Raw genomic sequence first — 25,089 nt, forward strand, 5'->3', positions numbered from 1 at the left:
GAGGTGAGAAGGAGGAAGAGGAAGGTGAGTGATCCCCCACGTCGTCACCAGTTATTTTGATCCTATCGGTCCCAATGCTTTTGAATTTTTAAACCCCGTAGCACGTAGACACCCAAGTAAGATACACTCTCACGTAAGGACATGTGACGAATATTAATACGTTACAGCATCGCCTTAAGCTCCTTAAATTCGCCCTCCGCCTGTCCTGTAAACCTCCCCTCCGCATAACTCCAATTGATAATATTCCAAATATTCTCTACATACGCCGCCTTCCCATTCAAATACTGAAGATAATAAGCATGTTCCCACATATCCACTCCAAAGATAGCAGTAGTCCCCTCGGGAACAGTATCTTGATCTTTCGTCGTCACGATCTCCAACTTCCCACCCTTCACAATAAGCCAACCCCATCCGCTCCCTTGAATACCCAAAAGAGCGGTATTGAATTTAGTCTTAAAGTCAGCGAAGGAACCGAATTCTTTCTCGATGGCTTGAATCAAGGATGGAGCGGCTGATTGTTTTGCATCTTCGGAAGATGCGGGTGTGAGGTTGTTCCAGAAGATGGAGTGGTTAATGTGTCCTCCACCGTTGAAGTGGATGAGGGATTGAGTATTTGCGGCCTTGGGAGAGGAGATGGCCTTGTTGAGGTTTGCAATGTATGTTGCATGGTGCTTGGAGTGGTGAAGTTCCATGATCTGTGAGGAGATATATGGTTCTAATGCCTATAAAATAGTCATCGGATTATTTAGCAAGGGCTTCAAGCACCCTGCAGGGCCGCCAGGCCACCTTGGCAGGCATGGAATTACTTACATTATAAGCATAGGGCAAGGGAGGGAGGATATATATTTCTGCCATTTTGATCGTGATCTGAAATAATAGTCCAGTCTCCACAAACGTATCGAACGCAGTACTCTTTAAAATTTACGAAAATCGTATGATGCCAGCGACAAGTTCGAAGGAGTCGAAAGAGGGGTATTCAGATTTGAGGAGAAGAAAGAAAGCTAAAGAACAGACGAAAATACCGGCCACTAAATATACCTTCCAGCTATCAACCACCAGACATTTGCCATCCCTCCCCTCGTCAGCCTAGATCAATCACGTCATATTTGCGCATTTTATTACCAATCACCATCCATCTCTTCCTCCCTAGTTAGCAATCATAAATAGCGTCTGACTTAGGGGAAACCTCTCTGCGAAAAAAGTATCAATGCAAGCTGGAGGTCGGAACTAGCTGGACAACGCTTTGCAAATGCAACCTGTGTTAGCGTGGTACACACCCCTGTTGAATCCTCGAAATCTGATTCGTAGTCGACCCAAAACCTGAGCAAGTTTGAGCTCTTAGGTGTGGGGCTTGGGTGGAACCAAATTACTGAACATGCATTAGCGGCAGCAGTTCGGAAGTTGGAGTTTGTTCTGGTATGTGGATGTGAGCGAGTTTTTCTTGCGAAGTGGACAAGTGTACGAGGCAGATGCATGACCTTGTGAGAGGTGCCACATGGGATTGTGTTAAGAGTTGGAAGGCAGAAATATTCGAAATTAGGGGGGGATGGTCTTCAAGTATAGAGCTGAGATGAATGGGGTTAAATAGGAAGCGTTGGACACGATCTTGCAAATCTTGATGCTCGTTCTTTTGTAAACTAATGAGGCGAAAACAATCCACCCGCCTTAAACCCCAGAATATCGAACTCCAACCATAGATATCCTCCAACAAAACTTAGATACAAGAATTGTATTTCATAATACCGAATACACTTCTCTTGCCGATTCAAATATGTGTCACGGCCATTCCTCCAGACAGAGTGAAGGTGGAGCTATCGCTATCCTTCGAGGTCAGGGAAGGCAAAGCGGCACCCTTTTCAACGCCAAAATCACATTAAAAAATCCCGAAGAAGACATTCCGACGCAAGCAACTTTCTTATTCGAAAAGGCAAACAGAATACCGTCGCTAGGCTCTTGCACCCTCATAATCCAGTAAGTATCAATTCAAATTCAGATCCTCGCAGAGGCGGTGCGCTAACATTGATATCAGCCAAGACGGAAATCTAAACTATGAAGACACCAGCCGAGAGCCATTGCATCACATTCCATTCGACTTATATGAAGACCACGTGTGTGAAGTGTCGTTGCCTTCACGGCTAGACCTCGGAGTTGGCGGTCAGGGTGTCATCGGTCGGAAAATGTCCCTGATGAACAGCAGGCAAGTGATTGCACAGGGTATTATTGGTTGGAATTAGATGCGGACTTTGTATACTATTCATATGGTCCCGGTTGTTTTGGTGGGCGTTCTTGGAGTTTAATGTGGCCCACGGTTGAGGCGTTTTTTTGTGCTTCTTTGGATTGCTTTTGGGTTTCGCTTGGTTGTAATTTATGGGGTTTCGGTCCGCATAACATTTCCTACGACAGGTTCCTTCCATGTAGCGGTTGCTTTCCATGTCATATATAAATTTATATAGGGTTGAAGTCTAAAAATTTGCTAGAGTCTCGAACCTTGGTATCGCAATACTTTGATGAGTGACTTAAGAGAGTAATATGTCCGGAGTAAAACTAGACGCTTGACCTTCCGGTCCCTCTCTACCCCCATTCCTCAAGTCACTCCAAAACTTCGAGCATTCTCTCAGCTCATCATCGATAAGATCCTCCCACTTCTTTATAAACCATGGCTGTGCTTCCCAACTTCTTGGATTCCATGGTTCACCACCGTGTTTGCCCTGCCCGCTACCCCAGCACATAAGTGCAGATCTGCCCAGATCAGCGCAAAACTCAATCTCGTTGAGGAGGCCTTTACTTCCTGCCTCGATAACCTTTTCCCTGAAACCAGGAAACGGGAATACGTCAATATAAGCTTTATGCGGCGTCCGACATTGCAGTGCAGAAGGCTTTAGCGACTCTGATACGTTTGCGTATTTTTCTTTGACCTTTTCCACTGACTGATCGTTCATGAAGTACGCCTGTACAAAAGGTGATTTGTAGGGATCTTTGAAGTCCTCCGGCATAGGATTCCATAGCCCTATAATTTTGGCATTGATGACGACTGCTTTGAAGGTCGTGATCTCGTGAAGATTCATGTGAGTTCGACAGGGTGATGGTATGTAAATAAGTAATTCTTTGAGGGCCTTCGTGCCGATATCTTCGATAGACGCCTCCCGTTGTTCTTTATCCCGCATTCGTTGGCTTCGTGATAATCGAATGTCGAGTGTGTAATCTTTGGACGCCAAAGCCTCTAATCCAGCTTCAATAATATCCTGCAGACTGTATCCTCCACTCGCCTGCTCTACCGGAGTTGGTGCAAAAAAACCTGTTGGGTGGGCGAGTGATTGGGGTCGCTGTATCTCAATGACATCATCGCCAGGATCAGGAAGGGGATCAAATGAGGCTTCTCTAACTCCTCTAGGTGGCGGATCCTCAGGCTGCCTAGAACTTTCCCCATTGTCAAGATCGATGAGAACTTGTGACCCACTCCCCGTTGCATTAGAATTATGGATGTTTAAACCAGCTGTTGTAGTATCATAAATCCCAGGAATGGTATCAGGTGTCGGAGCAGGATCATTAGGATCGTTCAGCAGCCAGTGAAGACTGATCAAGCGAGGTACAGATAAATTCCGCCCCGCTTGCTTTTCCCGGGCATAATCGACATCGTAGTTGTAAAGTTGTCTTGCAGCTTCGTTTAACTCTTGTTCGCTACTGATTTTTGTAGGTATCTCAAAGTGCACGCTGGCATTTGTGTGCCCGGTTGGGCTAGCCTCGACTGGAAGTTCAATTGAATGGTGGACTGGATTAGGATGGTCCACGGATGAACTCAATCGACGATTCCAATATTCTGGATCTGTGGATTGTTGAAGGGCCTGGAAGACCTTCTTTCTTTTTCGCTCGCCTATATCGAATCAGACAATCCGCCGAGTCAGCCAATCTATGTATACCGATTGGAACATCATCCATAGTATATATATCGATGATCAACACCACTTTGAGGGGATGTGTAGAGAATTAAAGTTACATACGAAACAATCTTTGAGCCTCGCGATTCTGTGCTCTTCGTTTCTCCGTTAACTTCCTCTTCTTCCTCGGTTGTGAAGTTGTGGCAACGGCGGAGATCTCGCTGGCTGGGTTCGACATTGCAAGGGACGGTACTGCGCGCTCGGGTACCGTGGGTGGAAGGAACTCGAACTTATGCTTAACCGCCTCGCATACACGCGCGCGCGCTACTTATACACAAGCTGATTTAAGAATCTAATGACAAAGATATGGATTACTTCCTGGGAAAACTACAGAGTGCTTGGAGAAAGTGTCGTTCGATGTGGAGAAGATTAATGTCGGGCGGCTTCACGAATTCACTCGACTTGGCTTTGGGCCGACTGGGATGGGTGGCAGGGAAGTAAGCCGCTTGACAAGGTTCAGAGGCCTCGGCCGACACAGTCACTAACTGGATCCGGTCTAGTCTTTTATTCGAATTCCAACATTGCAACACACGCTCTAGATAATCTAGTTCTATCCGTCCTGCAGGCCGAAGTAATTTTAGATACATTTTCGACAGAGAGCTCAGCCTTTTAGCTCAGGGTATTCTATTTATTTTTCCCCGAATCGTTAATAACATCCGAAAGGCTTGAGCCCGTACCCGAAAATATAGACCGTCGAGGAGGAGAGTAGTTTCGAGAACTCGGGATATATCCAGGGTTAAGCAAACTACGAGCTGATGGACTTACATCTGTTGAGAGCAATTTCAAATGTTCCACGTTATCAATAGGGTCAGAACTCTCTCGCACCAATTGTACCTCCTGTTGAGATTCCGAATCGGCTTCAGGGTCCCTCAAGTCGAGAGATATCAGTATGATGTTGATTAGATCCTCAAAGGCCCTATCTGTACGATCCGTCAGTTCCGGTTCCAATCCACTTAATCCCTCTCGAAACATGGCTTCTCGAGTGTTCTGCTCTTGTGGCGCCTGTAAGAGCCCTCCAAGGCTAGTATTCTGGTTCATCGGGCTAGCCATGGTCTCGATATAGGATAATCTCATATACTTGGGTGCTGGCTCAGGATAGAATGTGAGATCTTTAGCTACTTGGGCGGGCAGCTCGGTGGCTGGAAGCTGGGGAACTTCCAAAACTCTCAAAATTTCTGCCATTGCCCCAAAACCCTTAATCAAATATTGGGACATATAGGTTAGATCGATGATCAGGTCCTTCAGAACTTGTCACTTTTAGAATAAGGGAGTCTGCTTCTTTTGGGCAAGGTTCTTCTCCGGCTCCACCGTCCCCTAAATCAAACTCAAGCTTTGTGAAATCGTTAGTCTTTTTCTTTGCTTTAGTACCCCGAGCTTTCTCTTCTGCAGCTTTCTCCTGTTCTTTGATAGTTTTGTTCACACCCGCAATTCTGGAGTCCAGAGATCCCACCTCGTTCAGGATATCCCAAGCCCGTCCCAACCCTTCAGCCATCATGTGCGATAACCTGTCCCTGAGCTTCGGCAAGGCCTTCCTCATTCGAGTCATTTTATTAGGATCGACGAAGACAGTGACCAGCCTATGTTCAAGTGAAACATCGGAATCGCTAACCACAGACTAGAATTCATGCGTCTGCGCATCCTCTCTCGCATCTGCTGAAACCTCCACAGCATTGAGTAGATACCTCGCAACCCGTTCGTATCTGGACTTAATGTGAGAGCCATGCTTATTATCTGGATCTCAAGGACCTTTAAATCGAGGCGTGAAGAGTAAATGTAGATAATCTGCCGTCATTCGAGATACAGGAAAGTCTTGGAATTTAATAGCATCTCTGAAGTTCTCTAGGAAATCCCTGTTGAGTATTGCAACTGTGTACGAAAACTCCATAGTAACGTCGTCCGGATCTACTGCACCGACATTGTAGAATAAGTTGTCCCTCGTTCTCATAACGACCTCGAACAGTGTATTCGCCATGTTATGGTCATATTATGGAACCATATAGCTGGGCCTTGTCGTTTACTCGCTGCCCGGTAAGTCTCCGATAAGGATTCCATTAACCTGCCCACTCTCTTTGTGAAACATGGTGATCGGACGTTATAGTTATAAGGCTCTTCTCCAGGTAGGCTATAAAATAAACTCTCCCATTCTCTATCCCCCTTCTTGTAAAATTTGAGGAAGGCTTCGATTAACCCATTATAATTTACTACTTGGCAAAGTTTCGCCGTCGATCGGGATGCGGTATTCGCTTGTGTCGCCGGTGGTTAAAGTAGGCTCATTAGAAGATTTCGGATGTTGGTGAAATAGTCTAAGCTTAATGCTCGCTGTAGGAAGCAGGGGGTGGTGAGATATCGAAGTCGCATGGTTGCCACACCCAGCTTGCATTCATTATCAGCTTGATACCAATCGAATCCATTTTACAGCACTTCTCTTATTGCCAACTCGCCGACTTTCGATATTCCAGTCAAAGTGAAAGCTCTCAGCATATTTATAACCATATTCTTTACCGGCGTTCTCGTTCTTCCCCACAACTCACCTGGACGCTCACACTAGCCCTGCCCGCAGGGAAAACATTACTTGCAAAGACAACTCATATACACCTCCCTGTTGCGACGTAGATATCGCTGCCTACGGGGTTTACTGTGGCCCAGGTAGGCTAAATTTTACATATTCGGCAATAATAGTATAGCTATCATCAACTGTCGACGAAGTCAAACCCGACCCGGCTCATCCCAATTTGTACAACTACAGAGAAAATAAAGCTGTTCAGTGTTGTAATCGGATCGTAGGTTAACTAGGCTAATTAGCATTAGCATGTTTTTAACATGCACGCCTATGGAGTGGTTCTGACTTCTTGTAGAATGGAAATATCGGTTCGTACTCTGTCTCAGGTGTTACAATACGCGTTTTCCTCAGGCCTCCCAACAGTACGGTGGGTGGTGACTATTATAGTAGGTTCGCTTCCACCACAACAGGACGCCTATTCCTATATAAACATATATATCGGTATTGTAGGTACGTACAGTAATTATAACACTAACTAGTGGCGAAATCCAAAATTATCGCTTTGGGCAGCACTCGTTTATAAACTTGATATTCATCTGGATATCTCCATAGCATCTAATTAGATGTGTCAATGTATCTCCAACAAGGCAGCTATGGGTCTTGAGGATAGCATCCGTGGATTTGCCCGAGCTCGTGAGCTCATGAGTGCAAGCCCAAAACTCAAACATTTAAAACGTATTTCGTTAGGATGCGGATATACACAGTCATACTCCTCACGTCACTCTTGTCTCAAGTAGCTAGCTGTTATTTTGGGTCTCGATTGAGCAACACAGTTTTGGCCTGAATGACACATAAAATGCAAGCGCCTCAGCTGGCTTCGAAGTCTAACCACAAGTCTAATTAATTAATTCAAGTAGTACCTGAGGAAATACGACCCAGGTTTTTAGCTAGATAGTTATCTCATAGGAGTGGGAAGTCGTAGAAGCCTAAAACCTTCACCTAATTAGAACATCTTAATTAAGACTACTATTTTCTTAGTGTCGGCAGTGGGAAAGCTATCAATTAATCAACAAGTCGACACACGCCAACCCCGGGCCCCGATCCAGCTCAATGTCCCATCGGACGCTACGCAAATGTTTGCAACTAGTAAGCCGTGAAAGTGCTACTGATACCATCGATCGAGTTCTATGTTCCATTCACTGAACCAATGGAGCTAACTCATATGGTCTAGAAGTGTACTCACGGATTTAAAATTTTTTTTAACCCCGTTGATTTCACCCCACGGACCGCAGGTCTCGGCATTCCGGCACCGACGGGCATGAAAATCAAAGTAAAATCCATGAACTCACCATAGCTACGATGGCTCTCGCAAGCATTGACCGTCAGCTATAAATCAACTGTCATTAGTACCGAATTTCGAATCGAAACGCCCCCTAACTGCCAATTTGTTCTTGATATATACGTAAAATACAATATATTATATTGGCTCTCTTAGCTTCGAAAAAATGGCAACTACACCTTCCCAAGCATGTCTATGTACCCCGTCGATCCTATTGGAAGGATATGCTGCTAAAGGAGCGTTTCGTGAAACTGACGTGCTGAAGTTATGTAAGTAGCTTCATAGTCTATCTCTTATTCTAAGCGCCCATGGTAGTTTTAGGACAGCAGACTAATATAATTTCATGATCTAAAAAGATGTTACTGGCCCTTCAAATTCAAAGTCCGCTATCGTTTTTATATACGATGCCTATGGGTACTCAGATCAAGTTCTTGTTGCAGCCGATCTGCTTTCTGGACTTTCTGGGGCGCTTGTAATAATTCCCGACATACTGGGCGACGCCGCTATCCCGCCAAAGTATCACTCTCTTGACCAGGTGCCTGAAAAAGTAAAGAACGCCCTCCTCGCAAAATTCATGGGGAAAATAAATGAATTTCGTGACTTTCCGGGTCAAATTCTTGAGGATATGGAAAAATGGGGGGTATTGTGGCCGTCGGTGGGGAAATGGGGGATCTTTGGACTCTGCTTTGGTGGCAAAGTGGTCGCTCTGATGTCACGAAAAGACACGCCGTATCTTGTATCTGGGCAAACACATCCTTCGTACGTACTCCCTCAAGATCCGATCTACGATTGAGGATTGAACTAACAGTCATTGCCAGATTTATTACAAACGAAGATCCCGAACTCATTACTATTCCCCACATCTGCCTTGCTTCAAAAGATGAAGACCCAGAGAAGATAGCAAACTACAAAACTGTACTAGGAGAACGGGGTTACATCGATACATATCCTGAGAATATACATGGTTGGATGGGTACTAAAGCTGATTTAGAAGACGTAGAGAAAAGGGCTTCCTTCCACAAAGGGTAAGTTATTGTGATGATCATGCATTCAGCAAGTGTCTTCACGGACTGGGACTAATTTCGAAACTCTGTACTACAGGTACCAAAAAGTCTCGAATTTCTTTCGAAAATATCTCTGAGTGTTATATATACCGAATTCATCGCTATCTAGTCAAGTTAAGATGCTGTAGAATTTTGAGAATACAAATTTGCATTATTAAGGTTATCATCGTCAAGCTGTTATTCAGACCAAATTTGCATCACTGTAAGCCATTAAATTCTGGACAAGATTTCCTGTGGACCTAAAGATGTTCGAAGTCGCCTACTTATACGCAGAGGCCGGCGGCCGATATTGCGAAGTATAAAAGTTCGCCGGCCGGTTGGGGCCGGTTGGGGCCTTTTAAAGGAATATGGCACTGCAGGGTATAATTGGAGCCTTTGCAAACTCTATGGCCCATGTAGCAACCGTCACGAGCAATGTTATACTATTAGAGCTACCTGTGGGAGACTGGGAATGGCCCGCTTCAATGACAAGAATGGTCGCCGCAGCCACCAATACTAACGGCAACATAAAAAGTACAACAAAGTGCATAAAGGTGTTAAATTAACGAAGTTATGCATAATCCAACTTCAAAAGCAGTCTCGTGACCAAATTGTGTTCACAAGCTGTGAATTTAAAATATGGTAGCTCGAAGATGTAGCATGAAGATTTAAAATAATTTCGTCCGTAATATTATGTACATTGTGCGAACAATATATATATTTACATATCAGGGAACTTCATCCGCTAGCGCGCTCTTCAAGCAGGGATACACTGGGAATAGTATGCGTTCTGGGCGGAACATTTATATCCACTCACACATGCCGTGGCTCCAGCCCAGCCAATACCGCCGCACTGTGACCATCCGGCAGCTATTCCACCTCCTGATGATGCGTTTGTGGTAGTGGTGGTTGTGGTGGTTGTCGTCATTCTGGCCGTCGTAGCAGCCGTCGTAGCAGCCGTAGTAGTAGCCGCTTTGCTGGTGGTGGTAACAGTTGTGAGAGTAGTCTTAGGAGTTGTCGTAGCTGTTGTAGTGGTTGGGTTGCTTCCTCCGCAGGTAAATGGTCGAGGGCCAGGGATAACATAGCTAGCGAGAGGTGGGTAGTAACTAAAATACGAGTTAGCATAAGAATAAGGAAGAGTCATGCCTTTAGTCTATAGCACTTACATGTTGACTAGAACACCAGGGTCGTTTTGTGCATATGCACCAGGGAAAGAGACAGTCGGTGGGCTAGCAGTGCCTCCACCAACAATGTTAATCTGGGCGCATTCCATATAGAACTGCGCGCCGAGATTTGAACCTGCACCGTGAAGGGCGAGAAGCTCTCCTCGAAGGAAGTAGTTTCCAGGAGGAATACAATCCGGAAGCTTGAAGCTCACCAAACCTTTAGCAGCATAGAGTTTATCAACAGCCCAGGTGTTAGTGGCAGGATCCCAGCCATCTTCATAAACTTTAAACCACTTGAGTCCAGTAACAGACTCTTGAAGGGCGCTCGGAACAGCAGCCAAGTAGGCCATGATTGGCCCCTTGTGGCCTGGATCCACAGGGTCGGCAGTATCGCTGGCATCTCGACCAGCTAGAGTATGGTGCCACTCTAGGCCGACCGTGGCACCCGAGGGGACTTGGATGATTGTTGATGGATAAGGTTTGTTCAACGGGTTGGGGCTAGGATATCATTGTCAATAACTTAATATACACCAAAGCTGCCTTAAAGGAATGCCTACCCTCCGTTACAAATTATATCGTTGCTCGTAACGTCATTAATAGGACCATCGTATGATGGTACTCTAATACCGACGGTGTGTCCCTGTGCAACACCATTGACCCAGAGTTCTTGGAAGATAGTGTGAGCAGAGGCAGCTCCGACTGCTAGAACAGCAGATGTCAGCTTGCTAAACACAACCATTTTGATATGCCCTCTGATATTAATTTCAAAAGGTTTAATTCCAAGAACAGTTCTGGATGGTTCTTCTGGGGACAGGAGTTGGGTATCCGTTCTTACGCTGGATATAGTGATCTCTTATATATTTATTCCTGTGGTTCGTGGAACCCCGAATGATTACGGTTTATACCCATGGACCCAGTCTGTTCTGGATCAACTGCTAGGATCTTGACAGATTGGGATTCCTTAATGACGACGGCAAATATGACGACCAGCTATTTTCTGGTTCAAAATGCCTATACTATCAATGCGTTCTGCAATTCATGACCGGGATATTCAGTCAACGGATGAACGGATATTAAAAATACCACGCCTAAGCTCGAGCCAATAGTACTCATCATGAAAGTCAACCACGGAGGACCTGCGTCCGAAACTAATGTCTAGACAAGCTTTGTTAGAATGCAAACCAAGACGCCTTGTCCCGTTCTTGTGATCAATTTCTAAAGCTTGTTTTCGAAACATCGAAACAACTCGGAACCGTGGAATGACTTCCAACGCAGGGGTGTTGCAGGATTGACGGTTAAATAGTCCGAGGTTCGAAATTGTGGGTTAAAAACGGCCCGAGATCCGAATTTTAAGGGCAAACATCAGGTGTTATCTACAAGTAGTATTAATTTTTCTTCAGAAATACTAGGAATGTAGCCTCTCGCGTCAACATGCTGCAGTTCTAGAATGCAGTCTCGTTAACTCAACTAGCTGATTTAATGGCTGACAGGCGCGTGGAAGCCCGCATATCTTTATACACATTTTAGGATAACTCGGATTTGCAAATTTGGAGCAACAAATCCAATTCAGCAGGGAAACTATATTGAGCTAGTCGATATGTTCCGGCGTTAGCTAGCTACCGTTATAACCGCTTTTCCGCCCTTAGCCTCGTAGAGTACCTCTATTATATACATTAATTATGTTGTCGAAGTTGGTCAGTGACAATCCACGTCCTTCAAGTGGACTGTGAAGAGTGTTTAAAAAATGCCAAGAGAATTAAAAGATAATACAATGAAATACAGCCCTTAGTATTATAAATTAAAGAAAAGAAATGTTAAAGGACTAAAGATGCAAAAAACTCTTTGGCGGTTTATCCGGCCAGGTTCTTGCCCCAGAAACATCCTTCGAACTCGAGCTAGTACTTGGAGCTTCCTCTCTACTTTCTCTTAGCGACTCGATATCAACACTGACCTCATGCTTGATTACAACAGCAATTGGTTCTAAAGTCTGCATCGCCCCGATTTCATCGTCTTCAGAATCTGGATCTCTTCTTGCGGCTCGACCCACTCGGTTTGTACCCGCTTTACTCGTCATATCAGAAGAGCTTCCCTCAGGCTGCCCATGAAAGGCTCGGATGGCCCGTCTTCTTTTATGTCCAGTCGCCCAGAGTATCAGCCATTTAATGCTTGGAGCACAAACAACTATTAGCCCGCAGGTTATTTCCCCAGAATCCCAAGTGAGAAGATCGTGGTAGGTAAATGATTTAGCGGAGAGGACGATGGCTGTTCGAGCAACGGTGCAACATATAGTCAGAAGTCCCAGGGCAAACATTAAAGTTAAGCCCCACTTTTCGGCGGTCGGTAGCATAATATGTGGAAGGATGAAAAAGGGAATGATGAAAACTATATTATGAAATTAATATTGTTGAGGGTGACTAGGAGGGAAATTTAACTCACTGATGATGTCTGTGAGAAGGTGTAGCGTAGTAAGGTATATAACACCGGCCTTCCGACTGAAAGAAAAGCAAAATTCTCCAGGGTTGGTACTCCAGTTTGCAGCAACATTTCCGCAGGAGAAGACATTAGTGGCGATAAATCCGATGTAGCTTAGGAGAACGAGGATGCTTGTCGCATGAATAGACCATCTTAGTCCGTTAAGCCATGGGGGCACGAGGTAGGTGTATAAGGCCATAAATGCCGCTTTGATTACCCAAAATATTGTAAACGTTACGAACGATGAGAAAAAAAGTAACTATAGAAAGGTTAGTTTCAGAGATTTTCAGTCGGGTCCAGGCTCAGATAGGTCTCACCCTTAGCATTATCGATAGCTTATCTTTGTCCTTGGTATTTTTCAACAGATCAGGGTATCCATTTACACTGAAATTTGCGACTGGCATATTGAAAAAGTCTAGCCTATGTAGTTCGATAGCAATGACTTCCTCAGCTAGATAGAGGGCTACGCATAGTGCAACGAAGATATCCGTCCACCCGAATTTTGTCTGGAGCCACCATCTTACTGCTTGCTTCAGAGCGACTACAACAACGGCTAGGACGAAGAGAAATAACTTCAATCCCTAGTAATTCAAGGATGTTAGCCGGGAACACATCGCGGTAGCACTATAGCCTTAAGCAAAGATATCTAGCAAGGGTATGGAGTGATTCTTGGAAGTTTTAGCTAATACTTACTATTGCCTGTGAAGCTGTCAGCATTTTAAGTGTCGACCAAGCGTGAACATACACTATGCTTTCGACCGCGAGTGTGAATGTCGTTAGTCGTCAAAAACAAATCCCAATACTCACTTCAACAGTAAATTTAGAAGTGATGCCTCAGGTTACCAGTGGAATGGGTGTAAGAATTCTGTCCTTCCATTCCCAGCAAGTGGTATACGCATGCAACGGCAGGGTCCATACTTTATAGCTTCCAGAATTTCATGCCTGTGCCATGTGGTTCGGGACTGTCTATCATTAAGCGAGATAATAGTTCGATTAAAGCAGCAAGACCAAGCAGGCAAGACAGTAGCTATATATTTCAAACATTTGGATAACGATTCTTTGCGAGAGAAGTTTCAGCGGGTATACCTCGAGGTGGGTACTGAGGAGATGTGGCGTCGGCGCCGCAGCCCACAAAAGTTAGGCTCCGATACTCCGAATCGAAAGACGTCATAGAAAAGGAGTATTCCATGCCGTCCCAAAATACTCTGTGCCACAGGAAACTAGTTCTTGCAATACAAACAGAGTGGTTTCTCATAAGGGACTTTGGCAAACAAAAATCACGTAAATGAAAAAGTCCCCGAGTGCAATGGGAAGTGAAGAGCGGTCTGTGTTGCCACTGTTGGAGAACGCCGAAATTCGGATTATCACGAATCAAGAACTCCCACGCGAAATCACCATTCAGCCACCTGCCTAGTTGAGGTAGAACCCGAACTATAGACAGCATGAAACAAGGGATCGGGCTCAAATGTGGGACCTGGGTTGCGCCATATTAATGAAAATTCACTTACCTGCGAGGCCACCTATACGCGGATGGCCGATGGTTCCGACCTTAAATCACAATCAGCTTGAGCCTCAACCATTCACCCTTTCACATGTGAAGTCGAGGCATAGCAGACTGTATTGAATTTTGCCCATAGAATCTACGGAGTACTCAGATCTCGAGTTGATATACTCTTTCACCTCTACCACAACATACAACAAGTGCGTCTAGTTTCTTTTGAATTCGGTTCATGACATTTATTTAGACAATTAGGATCCCAAAAGTTAAAATAGACAAAGGAGAGACTGGCCGCATGATTGCAATGACATTTACATATGCTATTCCAGGAACTGGGTCGGGAATCATGCAGGATGCTAGCTAAAGGGATATAGTGGAGTAATAAAGACTAGTTGAATCAACGTTGCAGCTATGGTAATGTGAGGTTGTGATATGGGCTCTGGGAGCCGAGCAGCAGTCTAGCTGCCCCATCAGCAGGAAGTATGCAGAGAATAGAACGTGTAGACAGAGAAAGATTTGAGAGACTGAAAAGAATAATTATAAACGACAAGATAAAGATGCGATAGAATAAGTGTATGATTAGAAACAAAGGAAATTGGTTGGACAAAGGGAAATCGTTGGACAAAGGAAAGTTTTTTTTTGGAAAGAACGTCAGCAAGAACATGATTTATAGAACAAGAATGCCAAGATGCGTTAAGAATAAAAACGCAACAGAACACTGCGACCACCTATTTCCACCACAGTAATATGCCTACGCCTTGTATGTAATGGGATCTTAGTGACTATTCCTCTCTTTTATTAATAGTGTGCCCTTTTTACAGTTTTGCTCGTTTTCACTTTTTTTAATTGGTTACATTTTGTATAGTCTATTGTCTGGATGGTAATGTAATTAACCCGACCTTGGGTTAATTGTGCGTTACACCGATCATGATATCATGACGTTATTTAGTGGTATTCCTATGGATGTTTAGTAATGCATTGAAGTGCTAATGCAATATTTGTGCAGATTTCCTAATGACATCCTTTATACCAACAAGTCGATAAGTTATACGCTCAAACTTTAATTTTATTACCCAACTGTAAACTATGAAATGCTTTTAAAAGAGTTTCAATTTTTATTTATTTAAAGATCTAGAAGCTATATTATCTACGAGCGGCTGAACCCCTAAAGATTATCTATCCTCAGTTTGCCATAAAGAAACTCTAGCTTTATTCATTTTACTGCTGGTGTTATCTTCGCTCAAGAAAGTTGCCTATGACAGTTCACTGACGATTTAACGTCTTTTAATGTTGGTTAAAATCCAATTTTCACCTTTGAATATATCAATGTGGATTACTCATGAGTGGACTTTGTAGGGTCTATATTACATAAGCATACGAATAAAACTTTATTCTGAGTGTATCTTTCCGCAGACGGGGATATAAATATAGACTGCTTTCTAGTGAGGACACCCCGGGTCTGTGATTGAGTTAGTAAAAAATAAGAGTAATGATGTTTTGATTAAGTGAGATCTCGATCTAAGCCTTCTGATATACAACTCTGATAAGTGTCTTCAGGTTGTTCCATTGCCGACTCTTCGACAAAGGCGTCCATCAAAGTTGATAGCTCTAAAGATAGCTGATCTTCCAGCATCGAGTGTGCATAGGGTGTCTGCATGTTTGGGGATGCCCCCCAGCTGGATTCCCAATCTGTCCCTCCAATTGCAATAGCGGTTGGCGGCACTCTAGGAGATTTTATCCCAGGTGTCGAATCCCAGCCATCTAAATCGTTTAAAATCCCATCGTAACCAATTACATGCAGTCCAATCTGTCCAACTTCCTGAGAGGGGCCGCTACCTCTGGGAAAAGGTTGCAATGGGGTCCGAACCATGGTAGGGTCTCCTTGCGAAGAGTTACGAGATTGCGACGGTGCACCAGTTTCAATAGCTTTCGGGTGCGGCCTGGAAACTGCATCGCTCGTTATTTGGATTTTCTTGAAAGCACACGTACAGGCCTCGCCCTCCATACACCTACACTTACACCGCTTTCCTGAATAAGAGTTGGGTAAGCTCAATTCTCATAACTGTGTATATTCGTTGTTAGCGTAGAATCCTTACCATTCACCTCTGAGACGCCATTTCGAGCCATAAGTTCACATTTGCATCTAGTATGAAGAGAACGCGAGTGGCGTAAAGAACGGCAGTGGTGGCATTGCGATACTGGCCGGCCTTTCCTACCGAGCGGCTGAAGTGGACGTTCTATATGGAACATGTGTTAGTTACAACTATGCGGTAGCTATACCATGGTAGCTAAAGCGAGCCCTTTGGATACTATACCGATATGCTGGCAATTTGCGGTACGATGGCCACGAATACAGGTTTCGCAAGCCCATGTTACACCGTCTATAATCATTATTCAATGCGCTTATGTGGAGTAACGCGTGAAGGTTAGAAGTCAAATTTTTATCAGACGCTTGTGTATTTGCAGCCATGTGGTTGATACTCCTATTTTCCGGCCGCGGCCCCAAAGATTAAGTTATCTGCACGCTTGCGCAAGGGGTACCAGGCTATGGAATTCTTTTAGGTTCAGGTGGCGACCATGAGGCGTAGTAGTGAGAAAGCTGAAGCCTCGGAACCAACTGGTTATATGAGTGGCGAAACTCGTGGAATCGTACAGAGTAGTTAAAGATGCTATAGATAGGTGCAGAAAGGATGTAACATTGCAGCCCCTAGTCTAGGTCGGCTGTCGGATTCCTAGCTTTGTTGGACTATAACGTCGACAACGCACAAATCACTCTCCAAACTTCACGCATCCGTCGTTTTGCAGGGGGTTGCGCTATTGGTGCGGGAAGTCGCACAAATCCCTCGCCCTATTCAGGACTGCTTTCAAAACATCAACATGATATGTACCTTTTCATCAGATACCCTATAGCAATTGATATCTTCCCAACACGAGATTTATCATATCACATACCTAGCTTCGAAACTAATCACATACAACTTTGCCAGCACAAAGACCGAATTGATGATATATTACACTGCAATAAGAATCATTGAAATACCCGTTACTTCGAAAGCAGTCTCCAAATAAACTTTAAAATTCCCGATTTCTAGTTTCATTGTCTGATACCCTTGACGACTCGCAACTCTTGCCGACCCAGCCATGACAATTTCGTACAATCCCTTGTACCGAAATTTACGATTCGAACAATATCCTTCCTGCCGTAAATAGAGCCTTTGAACCAAGGATCTATCATTGAGAACGCCCACGTCAAATGTATGTCCGAAGTCGATGCCGTACCTTTTCTTGCCTTCTTTTGTCGGTCGTCGGAGCTGTCCCGGATCTCGTCATTGGAATTGTATATATCTTATCATGGGCCCTACAGCTAGAATTTCGTTCTGTTACTGGAGCTTTCCACTCCATCGGCGTTAATGCGGACGATACTCCGCGATAATCCCAATGGGCTTAGGGTCTCGGCTCTTATTAAACAATTATTGCGACCGTGTTTCCAGGACAAAGGGTCGCAAAGTTGAATAACCCTAAGGTGCCAAAGAGAAATAAGACGCAAAGCTTTTAGCCGTAGTGCGCCCGGAAGAACGATTGTACAATTGTGGCTATGGTTGGTGACGGGGTGAACGATTCTGCCGCATTAAATAATGTGGATGTGAGCCTTACTGTTGTTACGGGCTCTGACGTCGCTATCTCTGTTACTGAAATCTTCGCTATAAAGACCGGCCTGAAAGATTTACTGACCTTGGTTAGTGTTAACCGCGCTATGTTCAAGATGTAAAATTCAACCTATTTAAAAATAAATAGATGAGGTACTCGCCTTGAAATCATTGGGGCAAGCTTAGCATAACAATGAGTAGCGTAAGTGCCATTCGCAGCAGCCTCTTATAAGAACAAATTCACCGATTTGTAGTTTTCGAGCTGGTTGTGATAGTGAGATTAGGCAAGGTGAAGTAGAGACGGGGGAAGAGAACAGTAAGCGGCCCACTGCCCGCTCCTCCCCGCTCTACTCCACCATCCCTAACCTCACCAGTCGTAGCGAGGCCCAAGAATATCCAGAATATATGGCATCTAAGAAAATATAATTTAGCGGGAAACCAGCGAGATTGCGCTTCACCGTGCCAGTTGTCCGTTTCCTTGCCGGGCGTTTCAATAGTTGATTGTAAAACTGCATTGCTAAATTGCGAATACAAATTTGTTACCTAGCATAGTGTTAGTTTCTGCATGATTTCGTCAAAGTAGAATAACGGAAATATGATGTTTTAAAAATAAAAATGCTAAATTTATAAACATAAAACTAGGAATTTGAAATAGTTTATAGTATGCGTAATGAGACTAATTACAAGGTCGAGGAAACGGGATTTAAGCATATATCGACATTTTATATGCTACTCGTATCATATGAAGCTGCTTTACTGAGCTGACCGTCATCACTGTGGGAACTCGTAGGGTAACGGTCCTAAAAAGTTCACATTAGGCTAAGCCTAATCGCCCAGACGCTGAGAATCCTTATCGCTGCAATGATTCATATGTCTGGATGCTTGGTCTCACTTTCCAAGCTCTTGAACGAAGATGGTGACATCTGGGCTAAGTATAGGTACATAAACCCCTCGGTATTATTGTATATGTATTGGCACAAAGCCGGAGGTACCTATTTTCAGGACGTTTGGATTGGGTGTTTCGTAGATTGGCGAGCCCTGCCAGGCTAGATATCTTAGCTCTCTACTTTGACAACTGTGGTGCTCTCAAGTGACGAAACTTTCCTCTAAACGCGAAAACCTATCCCATTCTTGTTTGGCTAAAAACACTGATGAACATCTGATCATTGAAATGGGGTGGCAGGTGAGCGCTTGCATGTTCGCACTGTTGGGGTCATTGTATTACTTCAGACGCCTCACAAGAAAAATATATCTATCAGTTCATCAGAAATAACGAAATCAAAGGTATGCATGTAGACGAAGCTTGTACTGTGTAGTGTGCATCTTTATGCATGCACACTGAACAAGCTCAAAAAGAACATCCTTGTCTAATAATGCTTCCTCAACAAATCGGAAGCATTTCTTGGAGGCGAGCGTGCAGGGGTTACCACCGTGCCATCCCCTAACAATATCTCGTATCCACAGCCTTTTTTTCTTTCTCGGTCGACAACCTTCTCCCAGCTGGTCCTTGAACTAAAATTGTATCAAACTCCAGAAGCCATGGATGCATATCACCATTTGCAACAATGCGGCTGAGGAATGATAATTCCAGAACGAGTTGGTCGAGCGTTTTTGTGACAATTTTGAAGGATTGTAACAGCTTGGCCTGGGGGAACTACTGCGTATACGAGAGACAACCCTATTCCGTAGCATGTCGAGAAATTTTCGAGAGATAAGGAAGATAAGGCTCCTTCAGATATCCTTTTTGGAGCGTAAGCAAACCGAGAAACTAGGATTCTGACTGCCGAAACCCCTTATTTCCCAGCTTTCCGTTTGGGTAAACACGGCCTTGGTTCTCTTCCAGATATTCCATGTGCTCAATGCAAAAAAGTGGAGGCACAAGCCGAAGAAGCTCTGGTAGCATTATAACATCATATCAACCGCCAGCCTTGAGTATCTTGGAAACTCGGCTATTCGCCGTTATTAGCTTTGAGCTTCTTAGAAAACTGTAGAGCTCAAGCCATCGGTATTTCTCGTGTCATTCTAGGGATTTCTCATCAATGCGAAAGCGCCACTGCACCGTAGCCAAGACACGGGTTAAGATATCCAACTTTTGGGCCGTTGAATGGACCCAGAAGCGGTGACATTGTCAGCCCACAGCTTGGCTGTCTTGTTCTACTTGGCGGATGTGTGCATCTTAATCTTGTCGTAATCCCAAGACAAGCGCAAACCAAGCCGAAGAATGTCCCAAAACGGACAGCTCGGTCCAATCAGAAACCAACAACCGTTTTAAATTTCTCCAGGATTTAGAATCAGTTCAATCGAATTGCTAGAGGATATTGACTCTAAGCAAAAGCAAAAGCGAGGTGCTAGCAGCACGAGCTTCTGGCTAACTTGATGAGTAAAACTCCACATGGTGTACTTGACCTACCACTACCATAAGCATCTTCAAGCTGGGATGGAGCCCGTCAGCTCGTTCGAAATATAAAAGACGACTGGGGAAGAAGCCCTGAGGGAGTTTCTTGTCTTTTGTTTACCTGTTCAAGCTTTTTGTCGCGGTCACTGAAAAAAAAATCTCAGAATCAGACCCGCCGCTTTGGCAGATAACGGATTAATCGACCATGTCGTCAACTATCACATCGGCAGCCGCTGCGGCCACAACATCTGCAGTCGCAAAGGTCGCGGACCAGACTGGTATCATCGGTGGAGCAAACCCACAGCATTATAACAAAAACGACCCGATCGTGGTGTTCATTGTTCAAGTAAGATACCTCGTTGAATCCCAAAGCTATGAGAAAATTCCGATGCCCTATATCGATGTCGCGTGCCGCATCCACGACGAGACTTTATTGACAGAACTTGTATAGGTCTTCATAATTGTCACGCTATGTCGGCTTCTTCATCTGCCGTTATCCAAAATTCGGCAACCGCGTGTTATTGCGGAGGTCATCGGTGGGATCATTCTTGGTCCCACAGTGATGGGCCGAGTCCCGAATTTTACCACCACAATTTTCCCACAGGACGCGATGCCAAACCTTAATCTTGTCGCTAATCTTGGCCTCGTGCTGTTCTTGTTTTTGATTGGTCTGGAAGTGGATTTCCGCATTATGGTGGAGAACTGGAGGATCGCCTTGGGAGTCGGTTCCATGGGTATCGCACTTCCATTTGGCTTGGGTTAGTAGACCGCTGAACCCTTTACACTAATTTTCCAGGCATCGATATCTGGTGCAAGCCACTGTCTTCATACTAACATTTGTACTTCACAAGGTGCCGCTATTTCCTATGGGTTGTATAATGAGTTTGGTAACGACGCTGGTGTTAATGACCAAGTCAACTTTGGAGTCTTCTTGCTTTTCGTCGGTGTGGCGTTCAGTATTACGGTGAGCCTTCCTCAGATTTCCCGGGTCAAAATTTCAATTGCAATTGGACCCTGTGGGCAGCATCTCGAAACCTTCTCATAGATTCTAATGCTGTTTCTATTTAGGCCTTCCCGGTCCTTTGTCGTATTCTTACCGAATTAAGACTTCTTGGAACCAACGTCGGCGTAATTGTCTTAGCAGCAGGTAGCGGAGATGATGTTGTAGGCTGGATTCTTCTGGCTCTGACAGTCGCTCTCGTGAATGCTGGCACTGGAATTACAGCCCTTTACGTTTTACTTGTTGCCGTAGGGTACATTTTGTTCCTCTTCCTTGCTATCAAACCCGCCTTCCACTGGTACCTCCGAAAAACCGGCAACTTAAAGGACCCCAGTCAAGGCGCTCTCACCGTAACTCTTCTATTGTGCCTGGCTTCAGCGTGGTTTGCAAACGTTATCGGTATTCACGCAATCTTCGGCGGCTTCGTTGTCGGACTTGTAAGTCCTGCCTCCACACCATGTGGTGTTTCTCCAAATTGCTGGATTGTCGTAAATATAAAGCCTGTAATACTAACCTGCGGTGTTACTTTAGATCTGCCCTCGTGATGGAGGTTTCGCACCTGCAGTCGCAGAAAAAATTGAAGATCTAGTGACTGTGCTGTTCTTGCCACTATACTTTACCTTGTCCGGTCTTCGAACAAACATCGGGCTTTTGGACAGCGGCATTGTCTGGGGCTACGTCTTCGGCGTCTTATTGGTTGCTTTTTTTGCGAAACTTACCGGCGCCGCTTTGGCAGCTAGACTTTTCAAACTGCAATGGAGAGAGTCCTTGGCGGTTGGTGCTCTGATGCAGTGCAAGGGATTGGTCGAATTAATTGTCCTCAATATCGGCTTAACTGCCGGAATTATTTCTCAAAGAGTGTTCACAATTTTCGTCGTCATGGCGCTCGTTACCACCTTTGCGACTACCCCGCTCGTCAGTTTCTTATACCCAGAGTGGTATCAGAAGAAGTGTCTCGCGTGGAGAGCGGGAAAAATTAACTGGGATGGTACACCAACAGGCGCCTCCGATGACACTGATACCCAAGAGCCTAAAGTCAAGACTACCGTCAACAAGCTCACAGCTCTTCTTCGTCTTGAGAGCTTGCCAAGTTTGATGGCATTGATCTTACTCCTAAAGGGTGAAAAAGAGACCCTTACTCCAGCCGTTCATAGATCCAAATATTCCAAGACAGGAAAGGATGCCTCTGAGTCGGCCCAGAAAGATGATGAACCTGTTATTAAGGCTCACCCTCTTGCTCCGCGATTTGAAGTCCACGGCCTTCGCCTTCGAGAACTAGATGAACGTACCTCCGCCGTCATTCGTGTGACCGAGGACACCGAACCCGCACGAGACCCTGTTATTAACTTCTTCAAGGCTTTTGGAAGAATGAACAGTATGGCCTGTGTCACAAACCTCGCTGTTATTCCAGGAGATTCGTTCTCGAGTGCCTTGTCTGACCGCGCCAAAGACGCTTCGTCTGATCTTGTCGTTGTTCCATGGAGCGAAACTGGAAACCTCAGCGACGATTACGCCTACGAAGAAACTCCAGACAATAGGAACCAACGTTTTGAATCCAGCCCATACGTCAACTTTGTCTCCTCTCTTCTCCGAGACACCGCTTCTAGCGTTGCTATCTTTATCAATCGCGGATTCGGCGGTGTTGGAGGTGCAGATGTCAGTGAGAAGCGTCCCAAGCGCCGTGGTAGCATCACCTCTGGGGCTATTTCTCGTATGAAGTCTGGTATCGAAGAGCCTACATTGCCAATTCTTGATCTTAGCCATCACGTCTTCTTCCCATTTATCGGTGGCGCAGACGACCGCGCTGCCCTCCGCTTCGTTCTCCAGCTCATAAACAACAATATCAATGTCACCGCTACCATCGTCCAAATCGTTCAAAACAGTGCATCCGGAGAATCCAAGACAGCCACTTCAGCTCAGACCACTGCATCTTCCAGTACAAGCTCCCAGGATGATGGGACGTTCTACCTCCAAATTGCCGCTTCCCTCCCAGACGAGGTCGCCGCTCGTGTTGTGTTCGAAACTCTGGAGACCGAACAGCCCATCCAGACTATTATTACTCGCGCTAAGCAGGAGGTTGGTGTCGTTCCAGATGCAGGAGATCTTGTTGTGGTCGGCCGAAGCCATGTTGAAAATTACGACTCTCAACTCGCCGGTGTCGCGGTTGAAAACGCTCCCAGCGTGTCGATCGATGCCAGGAAAACAGTTGGCCCCGTTGCAGCCAGTATCCTTATTTCACAAGTTAAGGCGTCCGTTTTGGTTTATCGTTCTTCTCAATCTGGTACCACCCTTTAATTGTTTTTATGATCGCTTGGGTCAGAACTCATGTATGAGTTCATATTTTTCCTTGATACATACGTTTTTAATGTCTGGTTGGGCTATGTCGTCAGGATCAGGACGTGATATGACATTCGCTGGCGCTTTGGATTACGTCAGAGTATAGTGCTTCTTAAAAGCTTTTAGTACCTCACGGATTAATCAATATGGATAACTTGAAACCTATAACAATTTTTTCCCGCGAGGATTTCTGCAAGTAAACTAGTGTAAATGTCGCGAAGGTGGCCGACCCCCCCTCTCAGTGGTATATTGTATTTCGACCTGTTCAAGCTAACTAGGTTACGAGGTTAGTTAATTTTTACCTACTAACTCGCATTACTTCGAGGTTAATTTGGGCTAGCTAGAATTCTTTTCCGTATTTTGCGCACAGGAACCTAATAATTACATAAAGTAATATTGACTAGCGGGATCATCCTCGAAGCTACAGTAATATTGCATATACTATAAGCAGTAGTCATGGTAGCGGTAATAGTAATCACACCTAGCCGCCGACGCACTGTCAGATGGCCCGAAGATCCGAACTCGTTAACTCAGATTAGGAGTCGATTCAGGGTTCGAGCGCGGAGTCCGTGACGCCATGACCAATCCTACTATATAGCTGGCCTCGAGACCAGTCACAAATATATTACTTCCGCCGAAGAGTTGCTAGCCAGCAGATAAAATAAATACTATATAAATTCATCTCCATGGATGCCTTACGGAGCTAAGAACTTCAAAGGTTCGCTGGTACATAATAGGTAATGCCTCTATCAAGCATTAGCGTATGTACTCAGCTCCCATAGGCCTAGCTTGTGCTACCAACCAGACAATGTGAACAACGCACATAATCCAACAAAGTTAGCTTATGATGATCGTGTGACTCTCATGGCATCTTCGAATCTTTCTAAAAATAAAAAAATAAAGAAAGCAATAAAAAGTAGACCGCAGCCCTCTATTTAACCTACAAAGCTTCGGAGAGTCAGCTAAACTTTAAAAAAGTCTCCCAATTAATTACCACAGGCAAAGTAGCTCTAGGGCTTCGGAGGCGAAATACTGTCCATATGGGAGTACAAGCCCATTCCACAGATATAGTAGCAAGTCTGATCAACGGACCCAAGATGCTGCTATAATTACATACGTCAAAGCTCAAGCTTTCGAGTGTTGGTACACGACGGAACGGCTGGGGTTGAAAGCAAGGAAATAGCTGATTGATTCGATCTAAGCTGAGTTCTTGACCAACGCTAGTTAAAACCAAATTGAACGACACTCCGATCGACAGAAGTATGGGGTTAGTGAAAACGGTAATGTAATTAATGTACGGGACTACATAATATCGTCGAAAGAAGTGGTACTGCTATGACCCAATGCACCTACTCACCTAGTTACAGAGTAGTATTATCAATCGTAATATCATGTCTTGTTGACATGTAAAGTAAACTTTGGCATTCGAGTTTGTGAGCTTGATCATTTGACTGGCAATACACCTACATGCATACTTACATACACGTTTGCATCCGGGCATAACCAATTGGTCGAATGAAAAGCAACCCCGAGACTAAGGAGGGGATTCGTATTCATCATTGTGTCTTATTGAGTTATATTTCTAGGTTAGACTTAGCAAGCCAATTTTTGTGCAGGAATAAAAAAATTTTCATTGGCCTGATATCAATGGACTACACCACTTTCGTTCTGTCTTGGGTCTGCGATGAAAGCCGGAGAACACTGTGGATTCAAACAGGTAAGTGTATGCGCCTCCTAAACTTCAATGGGTCACCAGT

At 44.7% G+C, this 25,089-nt stretch overlaps 7 protein-coding genes across 7 annotated transcripts; 2 read left to right on the forward strand and 5 right to left on the reverse strand.

Moving 5' to 3' along the window:
• Positions 1 to 161: 161 nt before the first annotated feature.
• DFL_008089 (uncharacterized protein) lies at positions 162 to 855 on the reverse strand (the record flags this gene model as incomplete). Its single annotated transcript, XM_067637773.1, has 2 exons — positions 162 to 722; positions 811 to 855. The coding sequence occupies 2 exons, from the start codon at positions 853 to 855 to the stop codon at positions 162 to 164; spliced, it is 606 nt and encodes a 201-aa protein (XP_067485728.1).
• A 916-nt stretch (positions 856 to 1,771) lies between these two features.
• On the forward strand, positions 1,772 to 2,234 carry DFL_008090 (uncharacterized protein; the record flags this gene model as incomplete). Its single annotated transcript, XM_067637775.1, has 2 exons — positions 1,772 to 1,971; positions 2,030 to 2,234. 2 exons carry the CDS (start codon positions 1,772 to 1,774, stop codon positions 2,232 to 2,234), a joined length of 405 nt encoding a protein of 134 aa, XP_067485729.1.
• Positions 2,235 to 2,516: 282 nt separating this feature from the next.
• On the reverse strand, positions 2,517 to 5,907 carry DFL_008091 (uncharacterized protein; the record flags this gene model as incomplete). Its single annotated transcript, XM_067637776.1, has 5 exons — positions 2,517 to 3,871; positions 3,999 to 4,199; positions 4,613 to 5,129; positions 5,191 to 5,550; positions 5,737 to 5,907. 5 exons carry the CDS (start codon positions 5,905 to 5,907, stop codon positions 2,517 to 2,519), a joined length of 2,604 nt encoding a protein of 867 aa, XP_067485730.1.
• A 3,667-nt stretch (positions 5,908 to 9,574) lies between these two features.
• Positions 9,575 to 10,722, reverse strand: DFL_008092 (uncharacterized protein; the record flags this gene model as incomplete). The annotated part of the gene is made up of 3 exons (XM_067637777.1): positions 9,575 to 9,923; positions 9,984 to 10,481; positions 10,541 to 10,722. 3 exons carry the CDS (start codon positions 10,720 to 10,722, stop codon positions 9,575 to 9,577), a joined length of 1,029 nt encoding a protein of 342 aa, XP_067485731.1.
• A 1,083-nt stretch (positions 10,723 to 11,805) lies between these two features.
• On the reverse strand, positions 11,806 to 13,172 carry DFL_008093 (uncharacterized protein; the record flags this gene model as incomplete). The annotated part of the gene is made up of 4 exons (XM_067637778.1): positions 11,806 to 12,365; positions 12,420 to 12,714; positions 12,773 to 13,036; positions 13,149 to 13,172. The coding sequence occupies 4 exons, from the start codon at positions 13,170 to 13,172 to the stop codon at positions 11,806 to 11,808; spliced, it is 1,143 nt and encodes a 380-aa protein (XP_067485732.1).
• A 2,282-nt stretch (positions 13,173 to 15,454) lies between these two features.
• On the reverse strand, positions 15,455 to 16,344 carry DFL_008094 (uncharacterized protein; the record flags this gene model as incomplete). The annotated part of the gene is made up of 4 exons (XM_067637779.1): positions 15,455 to 15,893; positions 15,973 to 16,015; positions 16,170 to 16,190; positions 16,269 to 16,344. The coding sequence occupies 4 exons, from the start codon at positions 16,342 to 16,344 to the stop codon at positions 15,455 to 15,457; spliced, it is 579 nt and encodes a 192-aa protein (XP_067485733.1).
• A 3,856-nt stretch (positions 16,345 to 20,200) lies between these two features.
• Positions 20,201 to 23,290, forward strand: DFL_008095 (uncharacterized protein; the record flags this gene model as incomplete). The annotated part of the gene is made up of 5 exons (XM_067637780.1): positions 20,201 to 20,341; positions 20,447 to 20,753; positions 20,847 to 20,959; positions 21,064 to 21,432; positions 21,527 to 23,290. The coding sequence occupies 5 exons, from the start codon at positions 20,201 to 20,203 to the stop codon at positions 23,288 to 23,290; spliced, it is 2,694 nt and encodes an 897-aa protein (XP_067485734.1).
• Positions 23,291 to 25,089: the final 1,799 nt, after the last annotated feature.

This window comes from Arthrobotrys flagrans (genome assembly GCF_004000055.1).
Source record: "Arthrobotrys flagrans strain CBS H-5679 chromosome Unknown unitig_1, whole genome shotgun sequence".
Classification (NCBI taxonomy): domain Eukaryota; kingdom Fungi; phylum Ascomycota; class Orbiliomycetes; order Orbiliales; family Orbiliaceae; genus Arthrobotrys; species Arthrobotrys flagrans.